The sequence below is a fragment of the Calidris pugnax genome, unplaced genomic scaffold (assembly GCF_001431845.1).
Source record: "Calidris pugnax isolate Ruff unplaced genomic scaffold, ASM143184v1 scaffold4, whole genome shotgun sequence".
Taxonomy (NCBI): domain Eukaryota; kingdom Metazoa; phylum Chordata; class Aves; order Charadriiformes; family Scolopacidae; genus Calidris; species Calidris pugnax.
In genome coordinates, this window is record NW_015090781.1 from 720,729 (window position 1) to 736,926 (window position 16,198).

General features: G+C 38.3%; 1 protein-coding gene across 4 annotated transcripts in view; it reads right to left on the reverse strand.

Moving 5' to 3' along the window:
- The window catches only part of KNDC1 (kinase non-catalytic C-lobe domain (KIND) containing 1), a 75,811-nt gene that overhangs the window by 41,081 nt on the left and 18,532 nt on the right, over positions 1-16,198 (reverse strand). For all 4 annotated transcript variants that reach the window (XM_014959760.1, XM_014959776.1, XM_014959768.1 and 1 more), the window contains exons 4-5: positions 2,312-2,458; positions 185-302 (exon numbers count right to left, since the gene is read on the reverse strand). In XM_014959760.1, coding sequence (XP_014815246.1) covers positions 185-302; positions 2,312-2,458 — 265 coding nt within the window. The remainder of the gene's footprint in view (positions 1-184; positions 303-2,311; positions 2,459-16,198) is intronic.

Consider the following 16,198-nt stretch of genomic DNA (forward strand, 5'->3'; position numbering starts at 1 on the left):
TAACCGTGTTCATTAAGGGTTGTATGCCCCCTGTTCCCCATCCCAAACCACCTAATATTTAATAATGACTTTTTTCTATCTAGAAAGGAACCTATAACAGGAAAGTACAGAAACATTAAATTTTAGAAGTCACTAGATACGTCAAGCAATCTAAAATTCTTGACTAAGTACATTTTAAGGTTACCTTGAGAAGCACCAAATGATTCAATTGAAAGAACCCTTCTTCCAACAGCAGACAGGCTTTGACAAATATTACTTGATGAAGCAATCTTCATTTTTTCTTCACATAATGACAAAATACTCTGGAGAAAATTAGTGTTAAATACTTACTTAATAATGAACAGATTTGTGAATTTTGACTAAAGTGAATCATGTTAATCGACATATTACATTTGAATTTATACAATGCTACACTGGAGGTTTTTCTTGCACTGTTCATTATACTGCATGTTTCTATTATGTTGCTGAATTAATTTCTCATTTTTACTATGAGCCATCATGAAATTACTTAATAGCATGAATTAGAGCATTAAGAACAACTGATAAAACTTAATCTTAAATGTTATCCTTTATGAAAAACATACTGAAAATTTAGAAAGTTAGAGCTTGGATTATTTGTAAACAGACAGTGGTTCACTCGAAACCAGTGACATAGGTAGGATGATAAATGTTTTTATTACTGGAATTATATTAAAAGTAAATCCTGGATATTAAAAAAATTTATTTTTACTTATTGTAAAAAATTATTCTCAATTAAAGAAAACAATTATTACCAGATCACAGTAAGAAACAGCACTACATATCTCTAATGAGCATTATTTGATGGCATTAGAACTGTTTCCTCAGGAACTGGTCCTAGGATAAACACTGATGAGAGCTTGTACAGCTCTGAGAAGCTGCTCTTCCTTCTCTAATGCTCAACTGTTCTTCTGCTATTGTGAATGGAAGGAAGAAAATAGCTCTGTTGGCTCCTATATCAGATTGAGGAAGGACAGGAAAAAGTGGAACATTTATCTAGCTGTGCTGGAGTCTAATGAAATGCCTAGGAAAGCCTATGGGTTTTCCCTCCACATAGCTCCCCCCAACTTCCTTCCATCCAAGAAAAGGCCCAATGAAAGAGAAATGGAAAAGAGAGTAGACAGTCCCAAAGCAACTGTCATGTATTACCCTAGACCAGCCTTGACCCACACTGTTTTGGGGGTTATGTAAAGTAGTCAACAATAGCTTTTGGGGACTACAGACCAATTGGAGATGGTAGGAGTCCTATATTATCCTTTGCTTGACTACGCTCAAAAGCAAATAGAAATACAGGAGTTGATCAAGCAGGCTCTATGTCAGGAATGGTCTCCTCCCTGGGTAGTCCTCAACCAGGGAGCCAATATTATTTGCTTTATAAAAATGAATCTATTAATTCTTCTGTTGCTGCTCTCTTTTTGCAAAGTAGTGATTATAGGTGCTATAGCATTTAAAATATACACTATGAGCTCAGGGAAAAAAAAAAAAAACAACCAAAAAACAGCAAAAAGAAAAGTAGACAGCATTATTCTGAAGCAGAACTGAATCCAAGAAGTGTCACATTGAGACAACTGTTATTCTATAACTACAGTCTCAAAGTGTGCACAAACAGTGCATTAAAGCCAAGCTTTCACTCACCAATGTCAAACAACACTGTATTAGGTAACCAACCTTTCAAATTTACATTCTTTGAAAACATTATCTTGAAAAATCCTATTCTAATCCTAAAATTAAAGGTAAAATAAGAGGCTAAATGGAATAAAATACAAAAGATACATTAAGATACCTACTCAAATACCATTAAACATCTTTATATTTAGAGAAAACTAGTTAGTAATAATTCTTTGGACAACACTGCTTTGACCATGCCAAGAAACAGTAGTTTCCAGGGGCACGGCTCCCTCTGTCCCCTTCTTAAATGCAGTGCAATCATCATCTGAGCCACCATACAAATTCCACAGCAAAATGCCTGTGCTCTTGCTTCTAATGACTCTGCCTCTGTAAACTAGATATCAAACAGGAATAAACAGTTAATGAGAAAATTTAGATCCACAAGTGCATTCACCCAATCTTCTGAAAAATCAAATAATCATAAAACATCTACGTCACCTTTTCAGGTTTTATCTCCACTAGAGTAGGAAGAAAGAAGAGTTTCTGCTGAGTTTGGGAAAGTCTCAGCTTTCTTGCAAAATCTGAGCATATTACATACGAAGATCATCTCTCAATTAATTGGCACACACACACAAATACTTTTGTCAATTTTTTTAAAACAGAAAAGTATGTAGGGCAGTTTTACCTCAATGTCTGGTCTATTTTCAGGATTCTCTTCTTGCATTTGTTCCAGTAGTGTATGCAGATCTTGCCCAAATTCTGATTCTGTCTCAGGTTCTACTATATATTCTATTGCTGCTTTCAGCGTTGCACCCAAAGAATAGATGTGTGCCTGCATGAAGTTCAAAAAAAGGCATTAAACATGCTACCAATTCTCCTCTCTAGCCAAAAAGAACACCAGGGATATAGCTTGCACTATTTTTAACTTTTTAGCTTACCGGAAAGGTGGTTTAATTAAAACAGAACAGGAGGAACAGTCCTGCTTTGGGGGATACGCTTGTTGAAAAAAACTCCCAAAACAAGAAAAAAACACTACCCTGTGGGGTCCAGCTAGAACCTTTTTTTCTTCCTCACCAGTAATCAGTATTATAGTTGTTCATCAGTTACAGTTAAATATAAAACTGTACATGTGCAAGTAATATTTAATTTAGAAATCAGGAGATTGAAGTGGCATTCCTCTTAGCAAGGAAAAAATTAGTTTAACAAAAACTTTATATATAGCAGTATTTTTAAGTGCTAACAAGCATAAAGAAAGCGAGCAGAAACAATACAGCACAGTAACACGTGTCTCTGAGGACACTTAAAAATTTTAAGAAATACTCCATGTTTGCCACCTCTGCTTCTCTTAAAGCCCACACCCTTGTGATGAGCTCCAGTAAAAATGGGGGCAAGCAACAACTTTCTTAAATCTAGCGCTAATGCATTAGATTTGCCATACAATACAGCTACCTCTGAATTTTAGATGTTTTCTGCTTCTTAAAAAAAAAAAGAAAAAAATACTTTTTCAGATCTGCTTTAGGAGTAATGGTAATTTATCCATGATGGCTTCTCTTTTTTTTACATTGCATTCAGAGAACACAATTCAGTAACATTTATAATCCAGATAAGTGCAAGTCTGTGTAAACACTCAGTGGCAGGAGCCCTACTGGGCTACCCAAATACACTGGGCACAGACTAGCTTTTTTTTTTTTCTCCTCAGATAAGTGAAACTATACAGGCAAAAGAATATAAAACTAAGAAGCCAGCCTGAGCAAAAAACCCACTGACAAGGTGATGGGAAAACAGTTATTTCATCACACTTCCTGAAGGTACCACTACCCCCACCCATATTAATATCAAATATTAAATACTCCATTTCAGTAAGCTGTGTCATTTGGCATTTCTCAATGGACATAACAGAAAATTGAACAAAGTTAAAAAAACCCAAGGAAACAAAACCAAACTCTTAAAAACATAATACAGCTCTATTTAAAGAACTTTTTGTATAAATGCAGTATTGTATTATGGTATTTTAATACACTCGATGTTAGTAAGTTATTCCCTGTATTTGATACAATCTACAAGTGACACCTCTGTCCACAAACTGACTTTATTAAACAAAGCAAGCTATCATGCCTCTAAGAACTGGAGGAAAAAATCATAATGTACAAGTTATAGATATACACTGGGCAGACCAAGCGATGCCAGAATACCAGGTGAAATAATGCCATGAAATGTGGGGACACCTGGGAATTCAGAAGCTACTTCTGAACGATTAACCAATTTCAGCCTCCCTATACTAATCCTAACATCAGGAATAGGTAGAAAAGTTGCTTTGATAGGAAAATGTGCTTTTAGACTATATCATCCACTATATAATTGACACCAAGCTTCACCGCTGATGATATTTTAAAGATTGCTTATGTGCTTTTACATCACGTGGCAAAAGTAAGCAATGCGTTACATTTGTACAGCAAATCCTGCACTTCTATTTATTCAGCAACGTTCTATTTATAGAAATGCTAGGGTTAACAAAAGCAGCAGCAAAAAAAAATAATTAATCTACTTACTGGGAAAAAGGGGGGTCAGGAAGAGAGAAAAAGCAACTAAGAAAAAGTAACACTCATATTGAATAAAGAAAGATTTTTTTTTTTCCCTGCACAGAAAATAGGGTTGAGATACTTCCTTTTCTCTGACATCCAGGAAAGCCAGTGTTGAAGTTAATTTCGATCACCATAGCTTGTAATGAATTTCTTATGTCAAAACATTTATTGGGAACTTCAGTGTCTTTTCCAACTTGCAACTTTAATGTAAATCCCCTTTTTACCTTTACTCTGTCCCAGCTCCCCAAACACCACCACCATCAACCCCACAAGAAAAAGCAGAAAGAAAATCCAGCTGTTTAACAAATTTCCTGAGCTGGCAGTAAACATGGTTAACAGTCCAACGTAACCTGAAGTCTCCCGTCTGAACCGGAGCAATGAGACCATGAGTGTGTGATTACCCACTAGGTGGGGCATTCCCCACGCTTATGTATCAAATCTGCTGTTTCGACTTACCACATCGCTTCAGTGACATTTCCTTCCTAAGCTTTCTGGGAAAGGAGAGCAGGACACTAAACACAATAAATAAAGCAAATTCCTAAGTATAAAATACCTAATGCTCACTAGAAGGGATTGCTCTCAATGAAAACAATCTCACAATTACGCTAAGATTTTTTTTATTGTGCTATAAGGAAAGTAACAAACAGGAAAGGGCAGTGAATAACTTTTTCTGGAAGACAAGCAAAAATTGATACTGTATTGGCAGTTAGGAATTTTCTTAACGAATTATGAGACTTTTTTTCCAGTGATGAATTTTCCTTAATTTCTGAAAAAAAAAAACCCAAACCAAAACCAATCCACCTGTTTTAAACCTAGCTAAGGAAAATAGTTTCTGAATTATAGGAACTGTTGCATTACAGGATAATAATATTTATAGCTGATAAATAGCATGCATTTCAAGGAAGATCCAAAAGAAAGAAAGAAACCACAACAAAACTCCCTCTTCACAACTCCTAAAGATACTTTTAAGTTAAAGACTAAATGTAACTTGTTAACAAAAATCCAGACTGTGCTGGCAAGACTGCTCTACAGTATCAGCTTTAAAGAGGATGGGGGCAAAGGAAGCAAGTTGCATTAGGAAACTAGCTCTCCAGATCTGCTCTTAGGGGGTACAACTAATCTTAGCCAAAATTTACCAAATGTAACAAGAATCGTAGGTAAAATCATAATTGTATGCATCACTGAGAAGGTCAGTATGGAAATAATGTGTCCTTTAAAAATAAAAATGGCAACACAAAAAAGAGATGTTTGATAAAAGTCACAAGTCTGAAGTCTTCCTTTCAGCAACAGGCTAAGGTAGTTCATGGTTCTCAGTAAAAAATTCGAAGGTTGTAGTCATACCAGTAGCTTCAAATCAAGATATCTTCTAAGACTAGAATGGTTTCCAATACACAAAGGCATAACCAGGCTCAAAAGTGAAAAGAAAAACAGACAAAAATTCAAAAGGTAAAGATACTACATATTTCTAGAACATTCAGGCTAAGTACTGGCAGCACTTGTGAAGTCTGAGGACAGCTTCTGCCATGATGTTAAAATTTTAGATCATGAGTGAAATATATTCAAACAGGCTTCTGTCAGTTCCAGTCAAAAGTTACTTGGCTTGTTGCATACCATTTTAAGACCATTGAACATTACAGGAAGTTAAATCACAGAATAGTAATGATCCACTCTGGATTTTAAAATCTGCAAATCAAAAGATGAGGAGAGGAAGTAAAAGCTCTGAGACTACACACAAAGCGCCACAGAGTCTCTGTTGTACTGCTGCTTGGCAGGGCTAATGAACTAAGCTTCTATAGGAACTAATAATTGCAAACACTACAGAAAAAAAGCTGACAAAAAAGCTTTTGAATAGTGACTGCAAAAGCATTTAGCATATTGCAATTATGAATAACGACCATTTACATTTTGTATTGAGATTTCACTGAGTTCAGAAATGTAGGTCTTTGGCAGAACTGGAAAAGACAGACCACAATAGAACTAATACTTCCTGTAAAATATTTCTGACTAAATGATAAGCTATGGGAATAGTGTAAGACAATTCTTGGGTTTGACATTCATCTGACCCTTATTTTTAGCTTGCAGTTTTTTCTTTTTTTTACTGAGACTGCTGTACACATAGATGTTTCCACCCTTTTACAATTCAAAGCACTTAAAGGTTCCATAAATGAAAGCTTCAGTGTTTTTTTAAAGTTTTATAAACTAATTCAAGCAAATGCTTGAGAAAATTATTGGGAGAAAACATTTAATATTTACTTATTTCTTTTTTCAAAGATGCACTAAACTAAAATGCACTATTTTTATGCAACAAAACCAGCAATACTCTTCAGCAACAAAATGAAAGGGAAGTAGACCTATTATTTTTAATACTTTCCTTCATTAGAAAGGGACTAAACACTTTTCCACATAACTGTAATTACTGGAAGGTGCTACATTAAATATTAGCTTTTTATTCATTTTGCACTTTGGATGTGTAGAAAATTAGTCTGCAGAATGTGCTAAAAGTGCTAAGCCATTGTAGAATAATTGCAAAACATACTCTAGCTTGAACTGGTAGCAAATGCTGAAAAAAACCCAAACATTTTAAACCAATGCCATACCTGCAGTTTGTCCCTTCTAACTACAGTTGCTACTTTGCTTTGCCTGAAAAAAATCTTCCCCAAAAGACTTCTAAAAAAAGTGGGCACAAAAATGTAGCTACAGATCAGATTTTCTCAAATAATCTGCTCACAGATGAAGTTCACAGGCATTTAAACTCTCAAATAGCCTTTAATTTACCTAACAACTAAGTGAAAGTTTCAACCTTTAGGTGAACATCAGGTGATGGGTTTACATCTCAAGGGTTCACAGATACAATCATCTAAAAAGCAGGGCTATTAACAACATAAGGAGCAAGGAACCAAGCAAAAACTCAACGCACTTGGAAAGAGCACATATCACATACACTGTGACTGAATGTGGTCTAGTCCCTACTTTTTACTAGCTTTTTGTTTCTTGGGACCTTTTTTTATATCATTCAGGTTGAATTGAGGAACTCTACTTAGCATATCACTTTAATCTCAGTGGTTTGTAGTTGTAAGCTTCTTGTCTGTAATGGTTCATGTCAACTGTTTTATCTCCATGAATATGTCTAAGCTTTATCCACACGTAACCTTTTGCATCTATGTTTTGCAGCAAGAATGTCCACAGTTTACTGCATAACAAAGAAGCATTTCCTCTCAGAATCGTCTAGGTTGGATAATCTAGTCCAACCATCAACCTAACTCTAACAAAAAAAATAAATAAGAAATAAGCAATAAAAAACCAAACCAAAACAAAACAACCAAAAAAACCACTAAACCATATTCCTGAGGATCATGTCAACCTGTCTTTTGAACACCTCCAGGGATGGTGCCTCAACCACTTCCCTGGGCAGCCCATTCCAATGCTGGATAACCCTTTCCCTGAAGAAATTTTTCCTAATCTCCAATCTAAACCTCCCCTGGAGCAACTTGAGGCCATTTCCCCTTGTCCTGTCTCCTGTGACTTGGGAGACAAGACCAACCCCCGCTTCTCTACACCCCCCTTCAGATAGTTATAGAGCACGAGAAGGTCTCCCCTCAGCCTCCTCTTCTTCAGACTGAACACCCCCAGCTCCCTCAGCCTCTCCTCTTGTTTGAGTCCACCTGCATTCATCTCATTGCTGCCACCCACTTCATTTAGGAGGGCTGGCAAATACGCCGTGGCTGCTGCCATGGAATGCTTCACAGATTTCTAGCATACCTTCTCCCTCAGGGCATTCTCTTCCAGACTAAAGAATATTACTCTAAGTAATTGCTTCTTTTATAAATGCTGTTTCACCATCTGGTCCTGGAAATTTTTGATAACTCCTGATAAAGAAGAGTTGCAATGTAAGAGTCTTCTAAAGGTCCTACAAGATGAAAATGGGTTAAAAAATTAAACAGTTTTTCTGTTACAGCTTTCTTTGAAAACCTCTTTTGTATTTTCTTCACCTGCAATCATTGCAGGCTTTGGGCAGCATCTCTGTGTTCTGACAGATTTGGAAAAAAATTTGATAGTTTTTCAGACTTTTGTAAGCTTTTTGCATATTTTCTGACTTCTAATGATCACCTTTGGCTGCTGTACACAAACCTCTTTTCAGGTTTTTTGAGATCTTCTTTGATAGGAGATACGCGTTTGTTTAAAAAAGAAATTATACAATACATTTACAGCAGTCTCCAGGCCACCTGCAAACAGCCTTATGTTTTGGCTTTCCATGTGGCTACGTAAAACACAGGTGACTGCTGTCCATACACTACATTACTAGCACCTATAGCAGTAATTAACTTGAAAAGCAGTGTTGCCGATCTAGAGCAACACACAAAGAGAAATAAATGAGTGAGAAAACACAAACATTTCAGCTGGACCTCAATATAATTTCAAGAAACCATTACCTGAACTACTGCAGCAAAGACTGAAATATTATCTTGAGCCACTGGAAGCCACCTTTGTAAACATCCGTTTCTCTTCAAGAAGTCAAACAATAATAAATATTCACAGAAGCTTGATCAAATTTAAACCATACTATGTGCATGAAATTACACATATGTTTGCAGGATGAAAACACAAATTAAAACAGGTTTATTACAGTTCCATCCCATTTTCAGGCTCCCTTAATGACGAAGATCAGCACACCAATTGACTCCTCTCCTGCAGGACTGCAGAAATATGATTATGACAAGTAAGGAAAAAATATCACAATAAAACTGCTAGAGACTTCATAAGCTAGTTAGCAAAAGTTAGACACATTTATCTCTAAAGCTTCTTGAACACTATGATTTTTTTTAAACTCCCTTTGAAATTGAGTTTCATATGTCACAAGTCTCCTTATGATTTATCAGCCATTAACCTCCCTACTTTTAAGTTACCTGCCATAGGTAATTCATTTATCACTTGATTTAACATAATTTATTCCCTGTAGGCACAGAAAAAACCTGGGACACAGTGATATACAAGCTCTATCTTCTCTCAACTGTATGAATACAAGATTTTTTTCATTGTATGGCAAATATGATGTTATACATAGTTGCTGATGTTATTTGTTTTAAATAAATATATTCTTTTTATTGTAAACCTAACAGGATGTGCCTACTGGTAATATTTGTTGCTGAACAGTAACCAGTTCACTCTTCTTGAAGTAATAATCTACGTAGGTTTTTTCTATTTTTTTACAAGGAACATATATATGCAAATATAAAAGGAGGCCAAACACTCCTGAACTTAGCCCACTGCTTAATGTCTTGCTAAGACTAGCAAGAGGGATTTGGACAATGCCCTTAACAACATGCTTTAACTTTTGGTCAGTCCTGAACTGGTCAGGCAGTTGGACTAGATCATCATTGTTGGTCCATTCCAACTGAAATAGACTATTCTACTCTAAAACCTGCTCCAGGGGTCACAGAATCACAGAATGATATGGGGTTGGAAGTGACCTCTGAAGATCATCTAATCCAAGCCCTGCTGCCAGAGCAGAGTTACAAAGAGCAGGTTGCACAGGAATGTCTCCAGGTGGGTTTTAGATATCTCCAGAGACAGAGACTCCACCACCTCTCAAAGCAGCCTGTTCCAGGGCTCTGCCACCCCCACAGGAAAGAAGTGGTGCTCCCCAGGGGTCAGTACTGGGTCCAGTCCTCTTCAATATTTTCATCCATGACCTGCATGAAGGGATGGAATGTACCCTCAGCAAGTTTTCTGATGATACAAAACTGGGAGGGGGTGGCTGACATGCCAGAAGGCTGTGCCACCATACAGCGAGACCTGGACAGGCTGGAGAGTTGGGCAGAGAGGAACCTGATGAAATTCAACAAGGACAAGTGTAGGGTGCTGCACCTGGGGAGGAATAACTCCCTGCACGAGTATGGGTTGGGGGCTGACCTGCTGGAGAGCAGCTCTGGGGAAAAAGACCTGGGAGACCTGGTGGACAACAGAGTGACCCTGAACCATCAATGTGCCCTTGTGGCCAATGGCATCCTGGGGTGCATCAGGGTAAGTGTGACCATCAAGTCAAGGGAGGTTATGCTTCCCTTGCCTGATTTCTTGCTCTTAGGGATGCACCGATCCTGAGCTTGGAGAAGGAGCTGGTTTGAACCAGATCTCTTGAGCCCCCCTACCATCCAGGGCCCTAACCCATGAGATTTCTCCAAGCAGTTTCTTGAAGAGGTCAAAGTTAGCTTTCTTGAAGTCCAAGGTTGCAATGCTACTTGCCATTTTGAGTATACTGCCCACGATCCTGAACTCTATCTTTTCATGATCATTATAGCCAAGGCTGCACCCAACCTTAATGTCCTTCACCAGTCACTCTTTGTTTGTCAGAAATAGGTCCAGTAGTACACCTCTCTTTATTGGCTTCTCCACTACCTGAGTCAAAAAGTTATCATTAATACACCAGAGGAACCTCCTGGACTGTACATGCCCAGCTGCGTAGCCTTCCCAGCAGATCTCACAGTGATTGAAGTCCTCCATGAGAACCAAGGCCTGTGACTGCAAGGCTACTTTCAGCTGTCTGTCAAAGGGCTCATCAACTCCCCCATCCTGATCAGGTGGCCTGTAATAAACACCCACAAGAGTGTCTCTCATATGGGCCTGCCCCTTAATTCTCACCCACAAGCTCTCAACTCTCTCTTCATCTGCCCCCAGGGAGAGCCCAATACAATCCAGTTGTTTTCTCACAGAAAGAGCAACTCCACCACCTGGCCTTTCCGGCCTGCCTTTCCTAAAAAGGACAGCATTCCAGTCGTGTGAGTTATCCCACCATGTCTCAGTAATTGCAATGAGGTCATGGCCCTCTGACCATACACAGATCTCCAGTTCTTCCTGTTGTTTCCCTACGCTGCATGCATTGGTGTGGAAGCATTTCAGAGAGAAAGTTGAGCATGTAGTTTCCACCCTTGGTAGGGGTAGGCCTTCTGGCTCTCAAAAATACCAGCCCGCTGTCCCACAAGTGCTGAGCTACTACACCCAGGCACCTTTCTAGCAAGCCCAGTTACATCCCCCATCCCCCTTTGAATCTAGTTTAAAGCTCTCTCAATGAACCCTGTTAACTCATCCTAGAACGCTTTTCCCCCTGCGAGATAAGCTATTCCCATCTGTTACCAGCAGGCCTGGTGTCTTGTAAATCAAGTTGTGATCAAAGAACCTTAAGTCCTGCTGGTAGCACCAGGCTTGGAGCCAGGCATTGGTCTGCTGGCTCCTCCTGTTGAGCCCTTCATCATTCCCCACACCTGGAGGGATAGAGGAGACTTGTGCTCCTGACCCCTTGACCAGTCGTCCCAAGGTCCTGAAACCTTTCTTCATTGCGCGTGGTCTTCTTTTCACTACTTGATCACTGATCATCTAAGAAAGCTTAAGTCACTTGCAATGCAGAAGACATGATCCTTAGCTTCAAAAGCATGTTCTCGATTGTTCTTTGAAGCTTTTTTGAAATGCGATAAATAAGGAGAATGATGCATGAGTGACTAGCATTTTGTCATAATCCTGAAGGCTCTATTGACTAAGTCTCAGGTAGCCTAATAAAATAACTCTACAACCATCTAATTCACAGTGAAAACTGAAGTACTTTCAAAGTTTTACCCAGAGATTAGGCAGTTGTCCAATCTGCCATCTGGTTTTATGGCAATGAGTTCCTGAACCTTTCAAAAATGAGGTGGTATTTATGAATGTTCTCATACACTGGTGAAATAGCTCTATTTTCAGTTCATGCAAATAGTAAAAATTAATTGTTAGTCCTTTTTGCAGGGAGTATAAAGTCTTCAGATCCAACCTAGCAATGAGGGTGTATCTTTTAGTGACCTGAATATCGATGTAAAACAGACATAAAATTAATGAATGAGAAATCTTTCGATATCAAGCAATGACAAGGAATAATTTTGCTGGAGGTCTTCATGCTGCCTTTCAGGGTTCAGGCTAACATATCAAAAGCATTTCTGAAAATTCTAAAGAATAAGTGTTGGAAATAAGTAGAGAAAGCAATAGCAAATTAAGTTCTGATGATGATCACCAAAGAAATGAGTTTGAATGAGTAGCATCAGAAACTGACAGATAATTCTGCTAGGACTAAGGAAGACAACTTTATCCATAGCTGAGAAAGTACACTCTCAGAGAGTTTATGTAGAAGAGACTGGAGATCAAGAACTGAACCAAAACATTTGTGCATCTTTAACATTATAAAGCCTAGAGTTTTATCATACTGCACAAGTATAACAGCACTCAGGCTTCTAAAAGCACTCGGGCTTCAACCACCACAAGAAGGAACTGTTTTAAGACAGAACACCAAGTTTCCTTTTTACTCTACTTTTTACCTCACAAAACCAAAAATCCTTGAATAATCCGATTTGAAAAATGCTTTTCTCCATCAGAAAATAATCTTCCTCAATCTTAAGGAAAATATACATTTTAGCTTTAATAATGCCTTCTTATAGAAACCTAATAGCAAGCAAAGCAAGGAAGAAACCTAAAATACTACATATTTTCATTAATCATGTTACCTCTATAGTCAGTCATTTATTTTCTGAGGACACTTTTCTACCTAAGAGACAGACTATTCCTGATAAAAATAGAAGTCAGTCTGTCAAAAGTTGTGTTTCAGACTTAGATGCAAAACTGCAAAACTGCTGGCAATATCCAGCTAGAGAAGACCAATATGACAACTTTGCAGGCCCAACTTCAGAACTAAGCAGCAAGCTGTAGGTTTTTGAAGTAATCAAATTATGAACTTTAGGATATTCTATAGATTAAAAAAAAAAAAAAGAAAAAAGACTGCTGTAAAAAAAATAATCCCATTGGCCTCATATCCTTCCTTTGGTTAGCTCTTTCTGTAAAGCAAATAAAGGGTGATACTTGCTCAGTACTAAGATTCCTGAATGGAAACTCAATTGGGCCAACAATGTAAAGCAAGAACAGGAGGATTCCATTTCCTTTTCTATAGCACAGTAGAGGCATAGGTAACCAAATAAAAGTAATTTATTTTTGTCACTGAAGAAAAAGACAGCTTTAAATAACACTCAGAAGATAGAATGGTTTAGACTAAATGAGGAGATAAGTCACCATTTGCCGATGACAAGCCTTGCTGCTGTTAGATAGAATTAGTCTCAAGAGGAGGCTATATGAAATTAAAGGAAACAGAGCTCAAGAAAGAAGACACCAGGTGTTTCAAAAGACTTATTTCCCCCATCAGATAAAAACAAAACCAAAGACCCACCTAGGAGAGCATGTAAAAAGTTTTCTTTTTTCCTCCTGCATGAAGAGCTAAAGAAAGAACAGAACAGTAGAAAGAATCTCACAGCATTCAAAGCTACTGCTTGAAAAGACCAGGTAAGTGGCAAAGGCAAGACTTCATTTATACCTTCTACTGTTTTGATTTGGGAGAAAGATGAAGGACCAACAGCTGAGACCTGAGCTGTAGCTCAGTAATGATCATATATTGAGAAATACTGCAGCACCCGACTGTCAGCTCAGTTTTCTTCAGTAGGACCAACACACACACACACACATATATATATCTACCCTGAACCTTTCTTTCTTTAATGATCACCTCTAACAGTAAGTTTCATTTGGCATTTCAACCCATGCATTTATATGCATATATAATATTTATATGTATAGGGTGTATATCAATCCAACTGCCTTGTCACTTTTCATAGGAATAAGCCACATGAATCTCAACTAGTTCTCAAAAACAATGCAATCTATTTTAGCTTGTCTTTTCTATTGGCACTAGTTATACCACTTTGTGTAGAATTGTTTATTTTTAAGGTTGTTGAAACACTTCAATTTTTTTTTAAAACTATAAAATAAATCAACTATAACCCGCTGAGAACTGCACGTTGACAGCTGTCACATTCTAGCAAAGGGACAGGCAGCGTTCAGCCTTTTCTGATTCTCTCCCAGGTGAGAGATCAGCATACCTCACTCCTGCCAGCAAAAACCAAGAACAAGTTCTAGCTTCACCTTCTTCGCATTCTCTTTCCCATATTTCCCCTGTCTCTTCAAGGTAGCATTCAACTCCATACAACTTTTTCAGGTCTTTTATTTCTGAAAGGTTTTAATCTTGCTGCATACTGAGGATTCTGACTACTGCATTTTATCACCTCTAAATAATGGAAGAAGTCATTAAACAGAAGTATTATCCAGTTTGCTTTAGATATAAAGAAAAAAATTAGGCAGACAAGACAGAAAATTCACTGATTTTTGTTACAGAAGTGCACTAGAACAAGCAAAACTGAATAGACACATTATTAAAAGATTATAAATGGAAGTTCACACATGGCAGACGTCAGTCCTCCATCTCACTGAAAGCTCATATCTTAGAAATGTTGGGTTCTATATCAATGAACCTCTGTGTCAGACTCAATGGCAGTTTTGTGATCCAGACAAATAGCTATTTGAAACTGGTTTGAGACAGCCAATGTTTTTAACCTGAGGCAAACTTGTATTGTAGTGATATAAAAAAGGCTATTAACAAACTCACCAACATTCAACTATTCCTGTTGGGCCTCCCATTGGTCAAATTTCACAAGTCTAACACTGTCCTACTGCCCAGGGCAAGAAAATGAAATAGGAACCATTTTCATTAGGAAAAGATTAAAGCTCTTACTATTTAGAGGCAGGAATTAAAACTCAGCATTATTTTATACTGAAGAATTGTTTGATAAGCCCAGTATAGCCAAGTTGGCAAATTTTAAAAGAAGCCTCACATCTGTATTTTTGCATCTCAGCCTCTTAATGTCTTTCTAGAAAAGAGAAAAATTCACATTCTATATGGGGTCCCTACAGTTGCATACTAGTAAAACATGAGAAAATTAGAGGCTAGGCTTTATGCTCAAGATACTTCTAACTGACTTTCAGCTCAAGATTCAATGAGAACAAAAAAAAGCGGTCAGTACTTGCTACAGCAAATACAGACACACCTTCCATCCTAAAGGAGAAACAGAAAGTGAGATCTTTCCCCCAAAGGAAGCATGTAACAGCTTCAGTCATCAGAAAGCTTTTAGTGTGCACAGCCACATCACATACCTGCATATAAATTAAGAATAAAAGTGAAAATGGTAAGTGTACTGCTTAGAAATTCACCTTTTCTTTGGATCGTATGTCTAAAGTTTCTCACCCTGTTTCCCTCCTTCTCTTTGCAGCACTGAATCTTAACAGTGCAGTTACTAGGGCACAATGGTAATAGAAGTCTCTCAGGAGATAGCAAAATTAGAGGAAAAAAATTAACATGAACAGATACTCAGGAGATTCCCTGTTTTAGCCCAACGCTGTCCTAGAGACCAACAGGAACTGCTTGGCTGCCTTTTTTGTCCTTGCACTGTGACAATGCTTACACCGGGAAGAGGAGGACATACTGGAACTACACAATTAAATGCTGCTCCAACCACTCAGCGGCACAGGCATTTCAAAGTCTCTTGAGACCCTGAGAAACTTGGTCCATTCCAACTGAAATAGACTATTCTACTCTAAAACCTGCTCCAGGGGTCACAGAATCACAGAATGATATGGGGTTGGAAGTGACCTCTGAAGATCATCTAATCCAAGCCCTGCTGCCAGAGCAGAGTTACAAAGAGCAGGTTGCACAGGAATGTCTCCAGGTGGGTTTTAGATATCTCCAGAGACAGAGACTCCACCACCTCTCAAAGCAGCCTGTTCCAGGGCTCTGCCACCCCCACAGGAAAGAAGTGGTGCTCCCCAGGGGTCAGTACTGGGTCCAGTCCTCTTCAATATTTTCATCCATGACCTGCATGAAGGGATGGAATGTACCCTCAGCAAGTTTTCTGATGATACAAAACTGGGAGGGGGTGGCTGACATGCCAGAAGGCTGTGCCACCATACAGCGAGACCTGGACAGGCTGGAGAGTTGGGCAGAGAGGAACCTGATGAAATTCAACAAGGACAAGTGTAGGGTGCTGCACCTGGGGAGGAATAACTCCCTGCACGAGTATGGGTTGGGGGCTGACCTGCTG